At 43.4% G+C, this 15,085-nt stretch overlaps 1 protein-coding gene across 1 annotated transcript; it reads right to left on the bottom strand.

Moving 5' to 3' along the window:
- Nucleotides 1-251: 251 nt before the first annotated feature.
- Nucleotides 252-14,647, bottom strand: inhbb (inhibin subunit beta B). The gene is made up of 2 exons (XM_054787045.1): nt 13,794-14,647; nt 252-2,525 (listed from the first exon to the last, which is right to left on the bottom strand). Exons 1-2 carry the CDS (start codon nt 14,176-14,178, stop codon nt 1,708-1,710), a joined length of 1,203 nt encoding a protein of 400 aa, XP_054643020.1. The 5' UTR covers nt 14,179-14,647; the 3' UTR covers nt 252-1,707.
- Between the last annotated feature and the right edge of the window lie 438 nt (nt 14,648-15,085).

Raw genomic sequence — 15,085 nt, 5'->3', positions numbered from 1 at the left:
CAAAATCATGTATTGTACCCTGATATAAGTAGGCCTTTTGCAAATGATCAAAACAGTATTATACACAATAACTCAATGACCTCTTGGTACAACAGCTAAAAATCATGGCCTCTTTGGTTCCATTGGTTATGTAAAATACATCTGAAACATATACTTACTTACTATAAAAATAACTTTTCAATGGCAGTTTTTGTTTCACTAATCCTGCAACTTTTCAGTGCAAACATCACAACAATCATTCGCTTTAGGAAGGATTGCGAAAGATTACATTTCAAGTATTGATTAAGAGTCGAGGACTGATGAGCGAGAGAGAGAGAGAGAGAGAGAGAGAGAAAGCAAACACGAGAAAGACAGAGACATTCAGAGAAAGAGCGTTCAGTAGGGGTGGGCGCATAGATTCAAATATTGACAGTGTCAATACCCAGAGGAATATCGATTGTGGCATTGTTGATATTGGTGTATTTGTTGTGATATTGCTTACAAACCCAGGGAATACGTGCTTGGACACAGGGGAGCTTTGAAGGATTTGAATGAGAGCCAGTAGTAGTTTTTGATTTGTCGTTACTTATTTTGCACTATTGACTTTATTTTGCTCAATTGTATGTAAGAAAAGGGAACAATTGTATTATTTTGTGGCTATTGTGACTTTCAAGTTTCAATATTAGCAATACCGGCGCTGTATTTACTTGATATCGGATGGATACGAAAATTTGCAGTATCGCCCACCCCTATGGTTCAGTCTAACAGGGCATGTTGTATTATGGGTAGAGTCGACTATACATTGCATAGCTCATGTGGCACTTATTTCACGACAGGACAGAACACTCCTTAGAAGGCAATTCTTTAAACAAGTGCTAATCAGGGTGTGCATTTCAGTTTCTCCAAGTGCTGCACTGCACGATGGCGACCCACTGGGTCGAAACTAGTGTCTCCGTGCCCCACAAAGTCTTAGTGAGCAGTAGGAATAAGTTCTGTCCCAGTCTCACTCCCCCGTGCACTATCGAAGTGCACTTCTGAGATGTGTCTAGTCTGGTCATCTTGGTCGCAGGGCCTGCAGCACTCGACAGGCAGGAAAGTGAGGTGCGAGGTCTGGAATTAAGAGTAAAAAATAGTGGAGGACTTTCTGTTGCTGCTGCAGTGCAGAGGGAGTAATCCTGTGAGGCATTAAGCGCTGCTGGTATAATTCCACCAGAGGACGGTCAGACTGTGTCTGTCGGCATACCGGTGAAGTGCTCGTGTTCTGAATTGTATAAGCTGATGAATTGTCAGTGCTTCAAAAATAAAAAAAAACAACAACAAGTCTCTCATGTGCTTAAAGTACTTAGGGCGTCTGAGGAGCAGTTCAGGGAGCCGACATGTCATCGGCTGATTGTGTCACTTCCCTTAAATGCTTTGTATCTTCTTTCAGTTGGCAATGCCGGGCCGTTGCGTTTAACCGGAAATGGCAAACAAAAGCAAAGTACAATTTGGTGATCATCATTCCCTTCTCCTCCCGATGCTGTCCACTTCAAAGTCGACAGCATATCACTCAGTCTGATAAATACATACACTCATATGGACATGTGCAACCACAAATGATGATACTTGATTGTACTACAATGTGTCTCGCCTGCATGTGCAGATGTTTTGTCAATGTATACAGTACAAAAATGTCCTGTTTGTACAAAAGGCCTTTCTGATCAAAGAGGATTAAGGGACGAAGTGGACTCAAGCACAGCCACACTCCTCCACAATCATGTTGGGCACATCTCTCTTAACGATGTTGTATTCATCGTCAAAGTAGAGCATGGACATAGTACTCAGCTTGGTGGGGATGCAGCAAGAGTTGACCGAACCGGGGCTAATTCCTCTCATTCGGTACTGGTTTACGACTGCCGTGTGGAAGGATGACGCCGATCCTGGCACGCCGGCCATGTAGGCCGGGCAGCTCCCCTCACAGTAGTTGCCGTAATACCCCGCCGGTGCAATGATCCAGTCGTTCCAGCCAATAAGACGGAAGTCAATGTAAAACTGCTGCCGGCAGCACAGCCCCCCACTGGTGCCATCGCACTCGAGCCCCCGCTTGCGAATGCGGTGCTTTCCGTCCACCTGCCGTGCACGAACCACCAAGAAGGGTCGGTGGGACGGGTCGCCTGGGTCGACGAGCACCGGGGCCACTCCAGCTGTCTCGCACTCCTCACAGTGGATCTCCAGGTCCTGTCGACGGCCAACTTTGCCAAACACGGCCCGCACCGCCTCCAAGAGGGGGAAAGTATGCCAACCGCTGCGTTTGAGATCCACACGCTTCTCCACCAAGGCCCAGCGATCTGTGCCCCCTCCACCACGTCCTCCCGGGCCTCCTTCTACATCACTCACAGCTTCCTGGTAGCGAATTTTGACTGTCACCTTCCTTCGGAGACCTTTTTCCGGACCAGCTGGCAACACCCGGAAGAAGAGCCACAGGCTGGCCTGTGACACATACAGGTTTTGGTTGCCTTCATTGGAGATGAGGAAGTAGAGACTGGACTTTGGGGATGTGTACTCATCTGTGGAGACACAGCATAAGGACAAATGTCAATGGACAAAAGGGGATTTAATACAGTAAAATGACCCGTTTTTACTTGTGATGGTTTTTTCAAAAATATTAATCATTCATGCCGCACGATGGCCTAGTTGTTAGCAAGTTGGCCACAAATCGGGAAGATGTGGGTTCGAATCTCCGTTGGGAATCTCTGTGTGGAGTTTGCATGTTCTCCCCGTGCATGCGTGGGTTTTCTCCGGGTACTCCGCTTTCCTCCCACATTCCAAAAACATGCATGTTAGGTTAACTGGCGACTCTAAATCGTCTCAAAATTGAGTGAGTGTGAATGGTTGTTTGTCTATATGTGCCCTGGGATAGGCTCCAACATACCCGCGACCCTAGTGAGGCTTGGCGGCATACAAAACGTATGCATGGATTACTAATTCATGTCATGCTACAAATACAATATGTTACATTGTTCATCATAAATGTACAGTGGAACCTCAATTCTGATTCAGGTTTTGCCAAAATTTTGTACACTGTCAGTCGTACACTAATTGCGCGTGACAAACTTGTATTTTAGCCTTTGGTACATTGAATCTTGTGCTATTAATAAAGATGGACTACCCACAGCATTGCTTTTTTATTCAACAATCTTGGATCACACACCCAACACCGAATCTCACAATATTTAGTTTACACAATACTACGGTGTCCTGTGAAGCACATTCATATATTCAAATTCAATTGAGAATGTTCCACAAACTTGCCAGTTTGCCCACATATCATCAAGTGCTTAAACAAAGAACAAAACAAAGAGTCCCACGCATTGGTGACTCAGTCCGTTGACCCACACAGTGCACTAACACGTATGAACAAACTGTATGAGTTACACGGTGTTGGTAATGAGTCTTTATGACAAAACGTTCCTGATAACTAGCCTCAACTCCTAGCCAGAAGTCATTGTCCCCCATCTCTGTCGCCCCTCTATGACATCATCACCAGCTGACTCTGTAGTTCTTTGATAACTAATGCAGTTACACCCCGTCTGTGGGGGCCCAAGAAAGTTGCAAGTGTCAGCACTTTGATAAAGAAGGTGAGAAACACTATTGAATTCAAGAAATAACTTGGAGGTGTCGTTCATGTGGCTCTGTCCTCCCCTCCTCCCTCCCACAAGAGTCTTCAGTCAAGGTAAAAGTGGCATTAAATGTCCATGTTCAATGTCCAGGCTCTGCTGGAGTGCATCCACCAGGACAGGCCCAGGCTCTACTGCGCCCATCATCCAGGCCAGGGACTTCATGATTATCGGGACCAATTTAGTGCATTTAAAGTATTCTTATGGGTTAAAGAGTGTTTTTGCTATACGCACTAAATCACTCAGTCAGGTGAGGTCTGTGGCAGTATTTGGTTCGCCGTCTGCAACAGAGCAGTGCTTGAACGAGGCCACGTTGGCCAAAAGACCAGTTTTGTTTGTGACAAGACCAAATGGTGATAGATCGAAGAAGAACAAAAAAAAGAACGCAAGGATGTAAGTGAAAAGGTGGGAGGGTGGTGGACATGGCCAAGACCCCTGCGGGGTTCAGTGAGTTCACTGTTAGCACCCCACTGAACCCCACCCGTTCCCTCCTCCTTCCAGCGCAAGTACCCTCAGAGTGACAGCACAAAGCATCCTGTGAGACACTGGGAGACAGCCGCGCAGCAGCCCGGCATTGAAACACGTGGCTTTCCAGCAAAATGCATGATGAGGGAAAAAATAAAAGCGATTTACATGACACTAGCCACTTTCTACAAGGGCACAATGAAGAGATTCCAGAAGTCTAAAGGTGACGACGGCCTTAAGAGGAGGAAAAAAAGGGGGGGAAAATACTGCCAATGAGAGTCTAATTATGTCTTCCAATTTACCCAAAGGCATCTTGAAAGGTTTCTATTTCACTTGGTACATGTTCTCAAGCAGAGTGGTGCCCTAAAAGTGGCCAAATTACTTTGTTTGCTGACTGATTAGCGTTTGTCAGTGTCAACATGTGGATGCCAAAGACGAGCCTCCTCTTAAATGCGCCTCACGCCCCTTCCTCCTGTAAACCACAACTTTACATTCACACACGCCGGACTTGTTCAGACCAGCTCGCCACTGTCGGCGAGTCAATCGCTTTGCATGCACACGTTTCTATCCATCCGTGCAGACACCCCTTTCCCATGCTGAGCATTAATACGTCAAATACGAGGTCGCTTATCAAGTGGGCACTGAGTACATACTCACATAAAGGATTCCGTTTAACTGCCACTTTTATCTGCGATGGTTGTAAAAGGACCTCTGAGCTACAGTTTGTGTAACCTCACCTCATTCAGCACCATTTTAACTTGCCTCAACAGCTCCGATTCCAACTTATAGAGCAGCTTTCAAAGAAACAAGAATAGCATTACAGTATGATGAACTCTCAGAGATGCTTGCATTCACACGAGGATAGTCTGGGGGATTGGCCTGACAAAACACACACAAACAACTGTATCTCAATTGCTCCTCCACAGATCCATTTCCCAAACTTTCATAATAGAAAGCATTAGAAAGACTCCAAACTGTTCCACAAAGTACAATTAAGATGTATCAATCACTATGTTTACATGCAGTTAATATTTGGGTTAAGGTCAATATTCCGGTTTCTGAAACATTTGGAATAATCCGTTTACATGCGTGATGTGAAAAACGGACAATGTTTCGACGCACGGTAAACGTCATGACGCAATACGCGTAATTTCCACTTCTTCTTCCTGTATCCAAAAAGAACAAGATAGCAAAGGAGTAATTCGGGGGTAATATTCGGGTTTTTAAAAACGGAATATGAGCATATTCCGTTTTTTGAAATTCAAATGGGTTACTGGTGTTTACATGGCTGTGCGCAACCGGGTTATTGATAATATTCCGGTTATGATCGGGTTATTTGACTGCATGTAAACGTACTAATTGAATTAATGGGTTACAGTAGCTCCTCCACACGTACAAACAGACAAATAAGATAAGGCTATTTAGTTTGTTTATAACAATTTATAGACCTGTTCCGTATTATACTAGGGATGTGTAATAATATCATTAATATCATGTATTGGCATAAAAATGAGATATCGGTTCAAATCGGTGGGAGTGATGACATGCTAGCCCAGTAGGTCCGTGGTGTGGAATTTTTATATTATATTATTTAATATTTATGGCTGTCAAAACAATTTTATTTGACTGTTACAATTTTTAGCGTAATTAACACATGTGAATCATGGCACCTTTGTGCACAGTGTAGCACTGTCCCCACAGAGTAACAGTCTTATGCTCTTTTACAACTTTATTCTGACCTGAACACATCAGCAGCGGTGCAATTCCAACATCATAAACACTCCTGATCCAAATTTTAAGACGAGTTGAGAAATTGCAAGAATTTACATTTTGCACTGTTCTCAAGGAGGTTCTAAGTAGAGCTTCAAAATGCAAAAAAAAAAGAAATGTGAGTGAGACACAAAAAAGTTCAGTCAGCCATTTATTGCAAAACAACCATTAAAGTAACATAGGATGTTCATCAGCTGATCAAAAGTTTAAACCCTGAAACCCCACTAAAATAGAAATAAAATGTTCAAAAAAGGACTCCGTAATGCTTGATGTCAATGTTTCCTGGAGGCTAGCGAGAATGTTCCTCCAGGTGGTGAAGATGGCTTCACGGAGGGCATCCACTGTCTGGAAGTGATGTCCATTTTTATAAACTTCCCTTGCCATCCATCCCCAAATGTCCTCAAATGGATTTACATCAGGGGAACACACAGTCACAAAATCCCAGCCACAGATGAGGGCCTTCAGTGCTGAGGGATGGCTCCTGCAGCATCTCCCCATAGCCATCCGCCGTTTGACGCGCCTGCACAACCTGAAGCCCCATTGTTCCATTGAAGGAAAAAGCACCCTGGATCATGATGGCGCCCACTCCACTGTGCCGTGTGGAAAACATCTCAGGTAGGATCTCTTTGTCAGGCCAGCAATGTTGGAAGCCATCAGGACCATCAGGGTTACATTGCGCTGAAGGAGGCCTTTGAAGTAGGGATGTTCCGATCAGGGTTTTATGCTGCCGATACCGGTCATCCATGAGTGAAATCGCCCGATACTGATACTGAAATCGATCACGTGCAAATTTTTAAATGTACTATTGGCTATATCTTAGGTCACCCACATTTTTGTGAGAGCTACTTTTACAAAACGAAAATGTCCAAGAGCTACTCATTTTTGCAACATTTATTTTCATAGCTTATTTCAACCCAAACAAAGTGAATCTGCTTGTTTTACCAGAACATTAACAAAATGCTGGTATCCGCAACTCACATTTTGTATTTCAGAATGCATTCCTTTCTAGTGTTCTCACATGATGAACTGAAAACCTGAATGAAAAGCTGGCTTGTAGGCGCCTCATGTGCTGGTGGGAGGCTCCCTGGTGCCCGTGGGGGAGAACATACAAACGCCATACAGAGATGCCCAATGGAGATTTGCACCCAGATCTTCCAGATCTCCTGACTGTGTAGCCAACATGCACCAATGAAAGTGCAGGATATGAGAGGGGAGAGTAAGCCGTCTTCCATTAACACTAATCTGTTTTGTTGATGCTGTGTTCATGCAGGACGTGCTGAATGAGTCCACTTTATAGTTTTCTCTTTACTTTGTTCTTATACGGATGTTTGTGCCACACAGAAATGTGCAGCTATCCAAATTGTGCCGTTGCCAGCATTATTCTTATTTGTGAATTTATTAACACTAGCCTGTATTACTTGTTGATAGCATAACATGTTATTTTAGTTGACTATTGGTCATGACTTTCTTAACTAGTTTGTTAAGGCAAAATGTTTAAAACAAATATGGCCCTTTTTCTATAACTTACATTGCATACTCCAGCATTTTTTTAAAATTTTGCACAAAGTGTTTATTTGGGAAATGCATCCACTGGCATCACAGTAAAAGAAGCATAATGTGTCCATTCATTACACAACATGTGACTTACATTATAGTTTGACGCAAGAGCTGCTGCCAATATCAATATTGGTTGATATTGGTATTTGTAATGAAGTGCTGGTCAGTATGGGTACATTGGATATCTGTAAGAAAGCCAGTATCGGACTTCTTGGCGGCATGGCTCAGGTAGTAGAGTGGTCGTATCCTTGGGCCAGATACTGAACCCCCAGCTGCTCCAGTGTCAAAGCGCTTTGAGTGCCTTGGAGGTGGAAAAGTGGTATACAAGTGAAAGACCATTTACCATCTCTATATTATATGGACGGCATCCTGAAATTACTTCTGTTGTGATCCGGTGCTCTATGGAAAATCAAATTAAAATAAAATTAACTTGAGGAAAACGTGAAGGAATCTGCTGAGAAACTCCAGCTGGAAGTACCAGCAAGACAATGATCCGAAACGTACCGCCAAGATAGTGAAGAAATGGTTCAAGGACAACGTCCCAGAATGGCCATGTCAGAGTCCTGACCTGAATCCAATCGAGAACTTGTGGTGAGAACTGAAGGCCAGAGTGATGACTAGGAAACCGACCAACCTGACCCAGCTTGAGGCTTTCGCCAAGGAAGAATGGGCCCACAGGACACATGCAGGAAGCTTGTGGCCACGTACAAGAATCATCTAGAAGCAGTCATAAACAGCAAAAGCTATGCTACTGACTATTGAAGAAAGACTCAGTAAACCTAGGGTATGAATAATTTTGAACATGGCATTTTCTTAAAAATCCATGAATAAACACCCCTGAAATTAAGAATTTCTTAAATTGTGTATTAAATTGTATAAAAATCTCAAATATTAACAAGGGTGTCAGTAATTTTGAGGACAACTGTACTTTGGCACAGACACACCAGCTGGCATCCATTACATTTGCTGATAACCATTAACACGTTACCAGTTGAAGGGGGGGTGTCTTTATGCAAGCTCTGAGAGGTGGTGGGGGAAACTGTGCTGGAGGCAAACCTCCAAGAGGACAAGAGTGCAGATTTCACTGATATTTTATTAAAAGAAACTTACTATAGTGCCCCATTGGGATCCAATATCATTTTAAAAGCCTATGAAATGAGCAGGATAGGCCCCTTTAACAAACCCATTTCACCTCATTTATTTTAAATGTACACTGACACACTCTGAGCACATTTTATACTGTCTATTGTCATTTATTTGGTCTGTGGATTCTTTCAGTGGTGGCAGCATACAGAGACCCACCAAAGAAAATTACCGTTTTGCCACTGATGGTCCCTTTGAGGACAGTTCTTTTCATCTGTACTGTTTAGAACTGGCCCTGACACGTCTTGTCTGACCCAGCAGGGGGAGGACACCTGGGTGGGCTTGCATGGTTAATGGGCTGCTTCAGCTTGTCCTCACCTGCGCCACAGACACGGGGACAGGGGCCGTGGATGCAAGCAGTTAGGTGGAGAGGCAACCTGACAAGACGACGTGACGTGGAGGGACAAGGGTGTGGCAACAGGTCTAAGCGCGAGTCTTCTGCATCGGATTCAGTGTGGGGTGAGGAGGTGATGGAAAGAAATGAGAGAGGACGGTGGGGCAGGGTTGAAATGCAAAACGTTTGTCCTGATGTTTCAACCACGACTGCATCGCTTCTACTTTGACTGCAGTTGAAGTAAACTGGAGATGCGTTTTCATAATGTTCATGAATCATGTATTGGATCACAAGGTAGACAAAGAAAGGGCAGCACTGAAACATACACTCGTGGCTGATTGTGGAAAATGTCTGGAGAAGGTCCAAGAGTGCCATGAGTGACAGGCCCTCCTGAAAGAATTGTGTCCTGAAGTAAACCTGCCCACCTGATCCCTCATAAGGACCAGGGTTGTAGTTAATGACCACCCATAATTAAGCCTCCTCTCACCACATGTTCACTTACTCCAGACGGTGGGAACTCATTTTCAACTTTCTGTTCACCCCGCTCTTCACAAACAATCACCACGTTTCCGTGCACACAATTGTCTTGTCTTGACCACAATACGGCAAATATTCTGATATTCAATATTAGCCCACATAAAAACGTAAATGGCGGAATATGAAGTGGTTACTGCGCATGCTCGCTGCTCAGATAGGAAAGGAGTGTGGGGTTTATTTGGCAAGTCAGTAAAAGTTTCCATTTGTCGGGTGAGGAGGAAACAAATGCAATGAAACATATCCTTAAAGACTTCGATATTATGGAGTGCTTCAGTCAATACAGTACTAATACTTCTATACCAGTTCAGTCAAACCTCGGTTTTTGAACACCTTGGTTTTTGTAACATTCGGTTTTCAACAAGAATTTTCTTCGGGTTGTGTACACTGTCTCAGTTATCGTAAAATATTTATTTTGTTTGCCGTGGAAGAACGTAGTTCCGCTTAGTTGCTGGGGACATGTCCAGCAACTAAACGGAACTATGTTCTTCATCACCAAAATCCGACCAGAACTGGACTTAGGAGACCAAGCGGGGGGTAAGTCGCTGTTACTGGACTACACTGCGGAAGGGGATGTCATACAACTTCATGTCAAACATTCCGAACTATCCTTTTAATATTTTTGGGTGACTAGAGCGGATCAGTTGGATTTACATAATTTGCTGAAATTGCTTCGGTTTCTGTACGTTTCAGTTTATCGTCTGACCTTTAGGAATGAATTAATAACGACAACCGAGGCACCAATGTCTGTGAATTGCTGATGACAGAATGCTTTTCATCAGCATCGGCGAAGAAAGTTAAGACAATTTTGTTGAATTAAATTATATCGCATCAGATCACAACAGAAGTCATTTAAGAATACCTTTCCTATTATTCTGTCTTACCTTATTTATCTTATTTACATGACGGCATGTCATTCCTGTCTCCACCTGCTCACAGTTACAATTTATCATGTGATCTCTGTATCGCGTATGGCGGAGCGGTCGCATGAATTAAATGACATGTCTTATTTTGACTTTGTGGACTCATTTGGAATCTTTCTAGCGCTTCACGTTATGAAAGTTTGTGCAAAGTAACTGTGGAGGAGCGATCGCATTACAGTCGGCTACGCCGCTTGTGTGCAAGTGTGCGTATGAATGTGCAATTATTTTAAGGGGAAAAAAGGGCATCTTCTTCCACACCTACCGGAGACAAATTGCCAGCCCTCCAAACATCTGTGCAAACAAGAAACCAGCTCATTTAAACCGGTGAGGACAGTCGAAGCTGAGCAATGGACCACCGTCCATTGCCCAACAAAACCACACCATTTCGTCAGCATCCTCTTTATCACTCGTTTCGTGGCCCACGGTACTCCTCCAACTTGCCTCATCCCACACTGGAAACAACATTGACAAGTGAGGTTTGCCTGGCTTTCTGGAGACCTTGCCTCTGAGCCTTGGCCCAGCTGGCAGTATGTGATCTGTAGGTCGCGAGCCAGCTGGCCAGGAGGCAAACAGGGACTAGGGAGCAGGGACCCAAGCCAGCTCTGTGGTACAATACCACACAAAGGCTCAAAGGTGTGAGGAAGAATAGAGCTGAACGGGGGGAAAAAAAACAGAAGAAGAAGCAGCAAAGAAGGCCAGTAGACATTTAGAATGACAAAAAAGCATGCTTTGCAACACTGCATCATGTGCACATACACAACATTACCCGAGCGCTCTCCCTGGACTCAGATGTCACATGCATTATTCTGCGCAATTTCCTTTCTTTTCTCACTTTTCTTCTCTTGTCGTTTACATGACGAGCTCAGCAGGAACACGTAGTGCTCTTATAATAATGACTTGGTTTTTGTTCCCTTGTCATGAGGGCGCTCAGATCATTCCATGACAGCAGCCCATTGAGCGGAGCTGCAAAGGCTGGGCCGATGAGGAAAGGCAGACACTGAGTATGCATGTGTGTCATTCTAGTACTCAAAATCTCATTTTTGCCAAACAAAAAATGCCATACCACAGGGCTGGGGTTGCTTCTGTGTTGCTATCGCAACTGCTACGCAACGCTTGTATCAAGACACACATGATACACATCCATGATACACATCCGTCAGCTGAAAGCTCAACAAAACCAATTCAGAGATGATTTTGAGATAATTCCAACCACCTGCACTTTCTATGTGGAAAACAAGGAAACGGTCCGAGACCAGCATTGGTCATGAATCATTTCATAAAACAAAACACTAATGTGAGCCACTTAGCTAACACCTTCCAATGGTACAAGTCTCATTCCTCTACCACTAAAAGTCACTGAACAAGCACCTTCATTGACCTTCATATGTATATTTTCACATCAAAGTCTTTACTTTCATACCAACATCATTCATGCAGATGCACAGAAAAATCTTATTTATTTGATTTCGGGTGTAATGTGCAGCAGCAGCCTGTCTGTGTGCACAGAACAGAACATCAGAGAAATAATCGTTAGACAAATATGCACAAGAAGGAATAAACACAACGAAGAGACTTTGTCATTGAATATGATGGATAGATTGTCTACTTTTAGAGTTAAAATTACATTCTGAAGATTTTATTTGTCCTCCCACAACCCCTTGCTGTGCCACTATTTACATGACGACGTTGGGGTTCTACACGACCCCCTATTTGCATGCTGTATTGAAAAGATTCGTTGGTTGAAATTTGAATAATATACATTAGGGCTGCACGATTCTTCAAAAATGGGAATCACAATCTCTGGGACGTCTCTGGGACGATTTTCTCACACGCGCACACTTACGCAAATGAATAGAACGACTGAAAAGAATCCATCAAGTCAAAAACAGGGCACGCTCGCTCACTCCACAGTATTTATTTCATGCACCTAATAAAGACAAGTCAAATGAAAAGTCAATGAATTCATGCAATCGCTTCCCCCGCGAGCTGATGGATGATAGCCAGCGAGCCTCGCCATCCAAGGCAGTGGATCCAACTCACCCCGGTTGGCAAGGCTCGCTCGGGGCACGGGGGCGAGTGAGGAGGAAGTGTCAGCCATCATACCATGTGCACAATGACAGTGTACGTTTGTGTTGCATTTTGGTAAGTAATAAAAATAGTCATCATTAAGAAATGACATCACATTTTCATGGGAACCGAGATAGAGACTTTTTTTGAAAACCATTCCAGAATACAATCGTAACTGCAAGCTTGGTAAACACTAATGTTAGACCGGTGGCAAACAGACATGAAAGCATCCTCAGAGAAGATAAAATGGTCCTGCTACATCGGCAATGGTCTAGAAAATGTAAATAGTCCGCACCAAGCCTTTCATTCATAAAAACGCAGACCGCTGCTGCACACTTTCATTATTTCATCAGACGTGCATATTTTCCACATATTATTGATCATAAACTCACTTAGCAAGTTAGACACCGCACTCGGCCCAATAGATAAGTCTCTACCCTGTCTGCTGTGGCACAATAGCCAATCAAGTACTGTGCGTGAAAAACTACCAGCTCTTCTTGGGCCAATTACATCCTATCTTAATGATGACTGGCGCATTGAGTAGATAACGAAAGTGTGAAAGCACTGACATGCTGGTCGATAGGTGACTTTTGTTCTAAAGGCAAGGAACCCCTGTGCAACAGAGCCATGGAAAACGTGGACTGTGAGTCAACAGTGCATCAGCGTTGCACCTTTTTCTTGTTTTTGTCTTTATTTAAGAAGGGATCATGACAAAACGGTCTAGAAAGCGTGTCAGGAAGGCTTGGGGGTTTGTTTGCATGGAGTTAGTGACCTAGTGTGACCAAGGGTCTCCACAGGAACACCTTTGGAATGCCTGATTCTGACTTTAGAAAAACCGGTACCTGTGTAAAATACTCCATCTTTGGGGGATCACTGTCACATTTTCAGTGGGATTAGGTCAGGAGTCAAGCTATGGCCCCGTTTTGTCTTCCAGTCTACCACCAAAGTAGTTATTTTCAAGACACTTGTTTCTGAAAAAGATTAAACCAACCTGGAATAAATAGTTTTCGGTGTATTCCAACTCACATTTGTCAGTGTCAGCAGCACTTAGACGTATTGTAACTGTCAGGGATACAAATTTAGCTTGTTATCTTTCAAAGGAGCCCGAAGCTATGCTTCTATTCCAAATGGTTCAAGGACAGCTGTAACATTTTTTAACGTGTTTTAGCCCCAAACCCCCACAATATAATAATAAGGGTGATATTAGAATTTAAAATGATAATTCCTGGAAATGGAGACTGTGTCTTGTTTGTTTTATGGCTACCTGTCAAAAATGTGAATTTCCTACACTGCCAATGAGATCAAATCAAACAATCAATAAAGTTAATTCAGAGATTGATGGGGAGTAATTGATCAGAATATTACCAGTTTCTGCGAAGCTGATGATCTCTGAGGTCTCGGCTTGAACCTCGTTGTTGAAGGACGCGTGTCCGTCCAAAGTGGGGATCTCCACCCGGCCGTCCTCCCGCACTTTTCCGGCGTGCAGCCTCCGCAGCGCGGTCACCATCGCAGCCTTGGGGATGGGATGGGTGATGTTGGGTCTCTCCCTCATCTGCAGCCTGTTCAGAATGTGTCTCTTCACCGCCTCCAGGAAGTCCACATTGATGCGCTCCGACTGGTCTGGAGCCCTGATGCCGCACGACGCGCACGACTCCGCGGACGAGCTCTGAGTCTCCGAGCGCGCCGAAAGAAGGCAGAGAAAAAGCAAAACCGCTGCAGAGGAAGTCATCTTCATCGGGGTGGACGTCATATTCCGAGCAGGACAAAGTTGCAAGTCCAGCGATAAAATCCAAAAGAGCTCCACGATGGATCAGTGAAATATCCTCCAAACTCACTCGTACACGCTCCGGAATGCCACTCATCCACTTTGCGCACACGTAAAATAAAAGTTCAGTTGGGCAACAATGTAAGTCTCCAAGTCCAGTTGTCCTTTCATTCAAACTTCTTCCTCATCCTGAAGATAAGCAACGAGGTTCGCCGGTAGATTTCGCGCCGGTACCGTGCGTCCCGTGTGCGTGCATGCAAACATGAGCAGCTCGGTTTTGTCTTGATGATGATGATGATGTCTTGATGCTCCAGACACAGACTCCTTTCTCTCTCTGCAGTCGCCACAACAAGACCTCCAAAGTTTTTTTTTTTTTTTTTTTTTATAGGAGTCGGAACCACGTGGGGATTTCCACCAACTAGACGCCAGGGATTAACACAACACTTCGTTTCTCACCAAGCACCACACACGTCTTTTTCTTTAGCTTTTACCCTACACACATGAATATATATACAGGCTGCTCCTAGAGTCTGGACATATCACATAGACATACATATGATACCGAATTCTTTAATTCATAAAAATCCAATATAATAAAAAAAAATGCAATCATTAAATAAATTATCTTATATATAATTCCACTTATTATGGCTACAAATGAGAAATTACATCATTTGAGAGGTACTGATAAGTAAAATTAATTATTTTTAAAAGTATATATATATTTTTTTTTAACTATACATTTTCAATTGATATACTGTACTGTTTAAAATAAAATTGTATATAAAATATGTAAATATATATCTATATTTAAAATATAAATCAATGTTATTTTTTAATTGATTTTTATTTTGTAATTTCTTGAATTATTTTTTCATCTCAAACTTGTCAA

Source organism: Dunckerocampus dactyliophorus, chromosome 9, assembly GCF_027744805.1.
Source record: "Dunckerocampus dactyliophorus isolate RoL2022-P2 chromosome 9, RoL_Ddac_1.1, whole genome shotgun sequence".
Taxonomy (NCBI): domain Eukaryota; kingdom Metazoa; phylum Chordata; class Actinopteri; order Syngnathiformes; family Syngnathidae; genus Dunckerocampus; species Dunckerocampus dactyliophorus.
The sequence above is the reverse complement of the archived record's forward strand: the minus strand, read 5'-3'. Positions and strand labels throughout refer to the sequence as shown.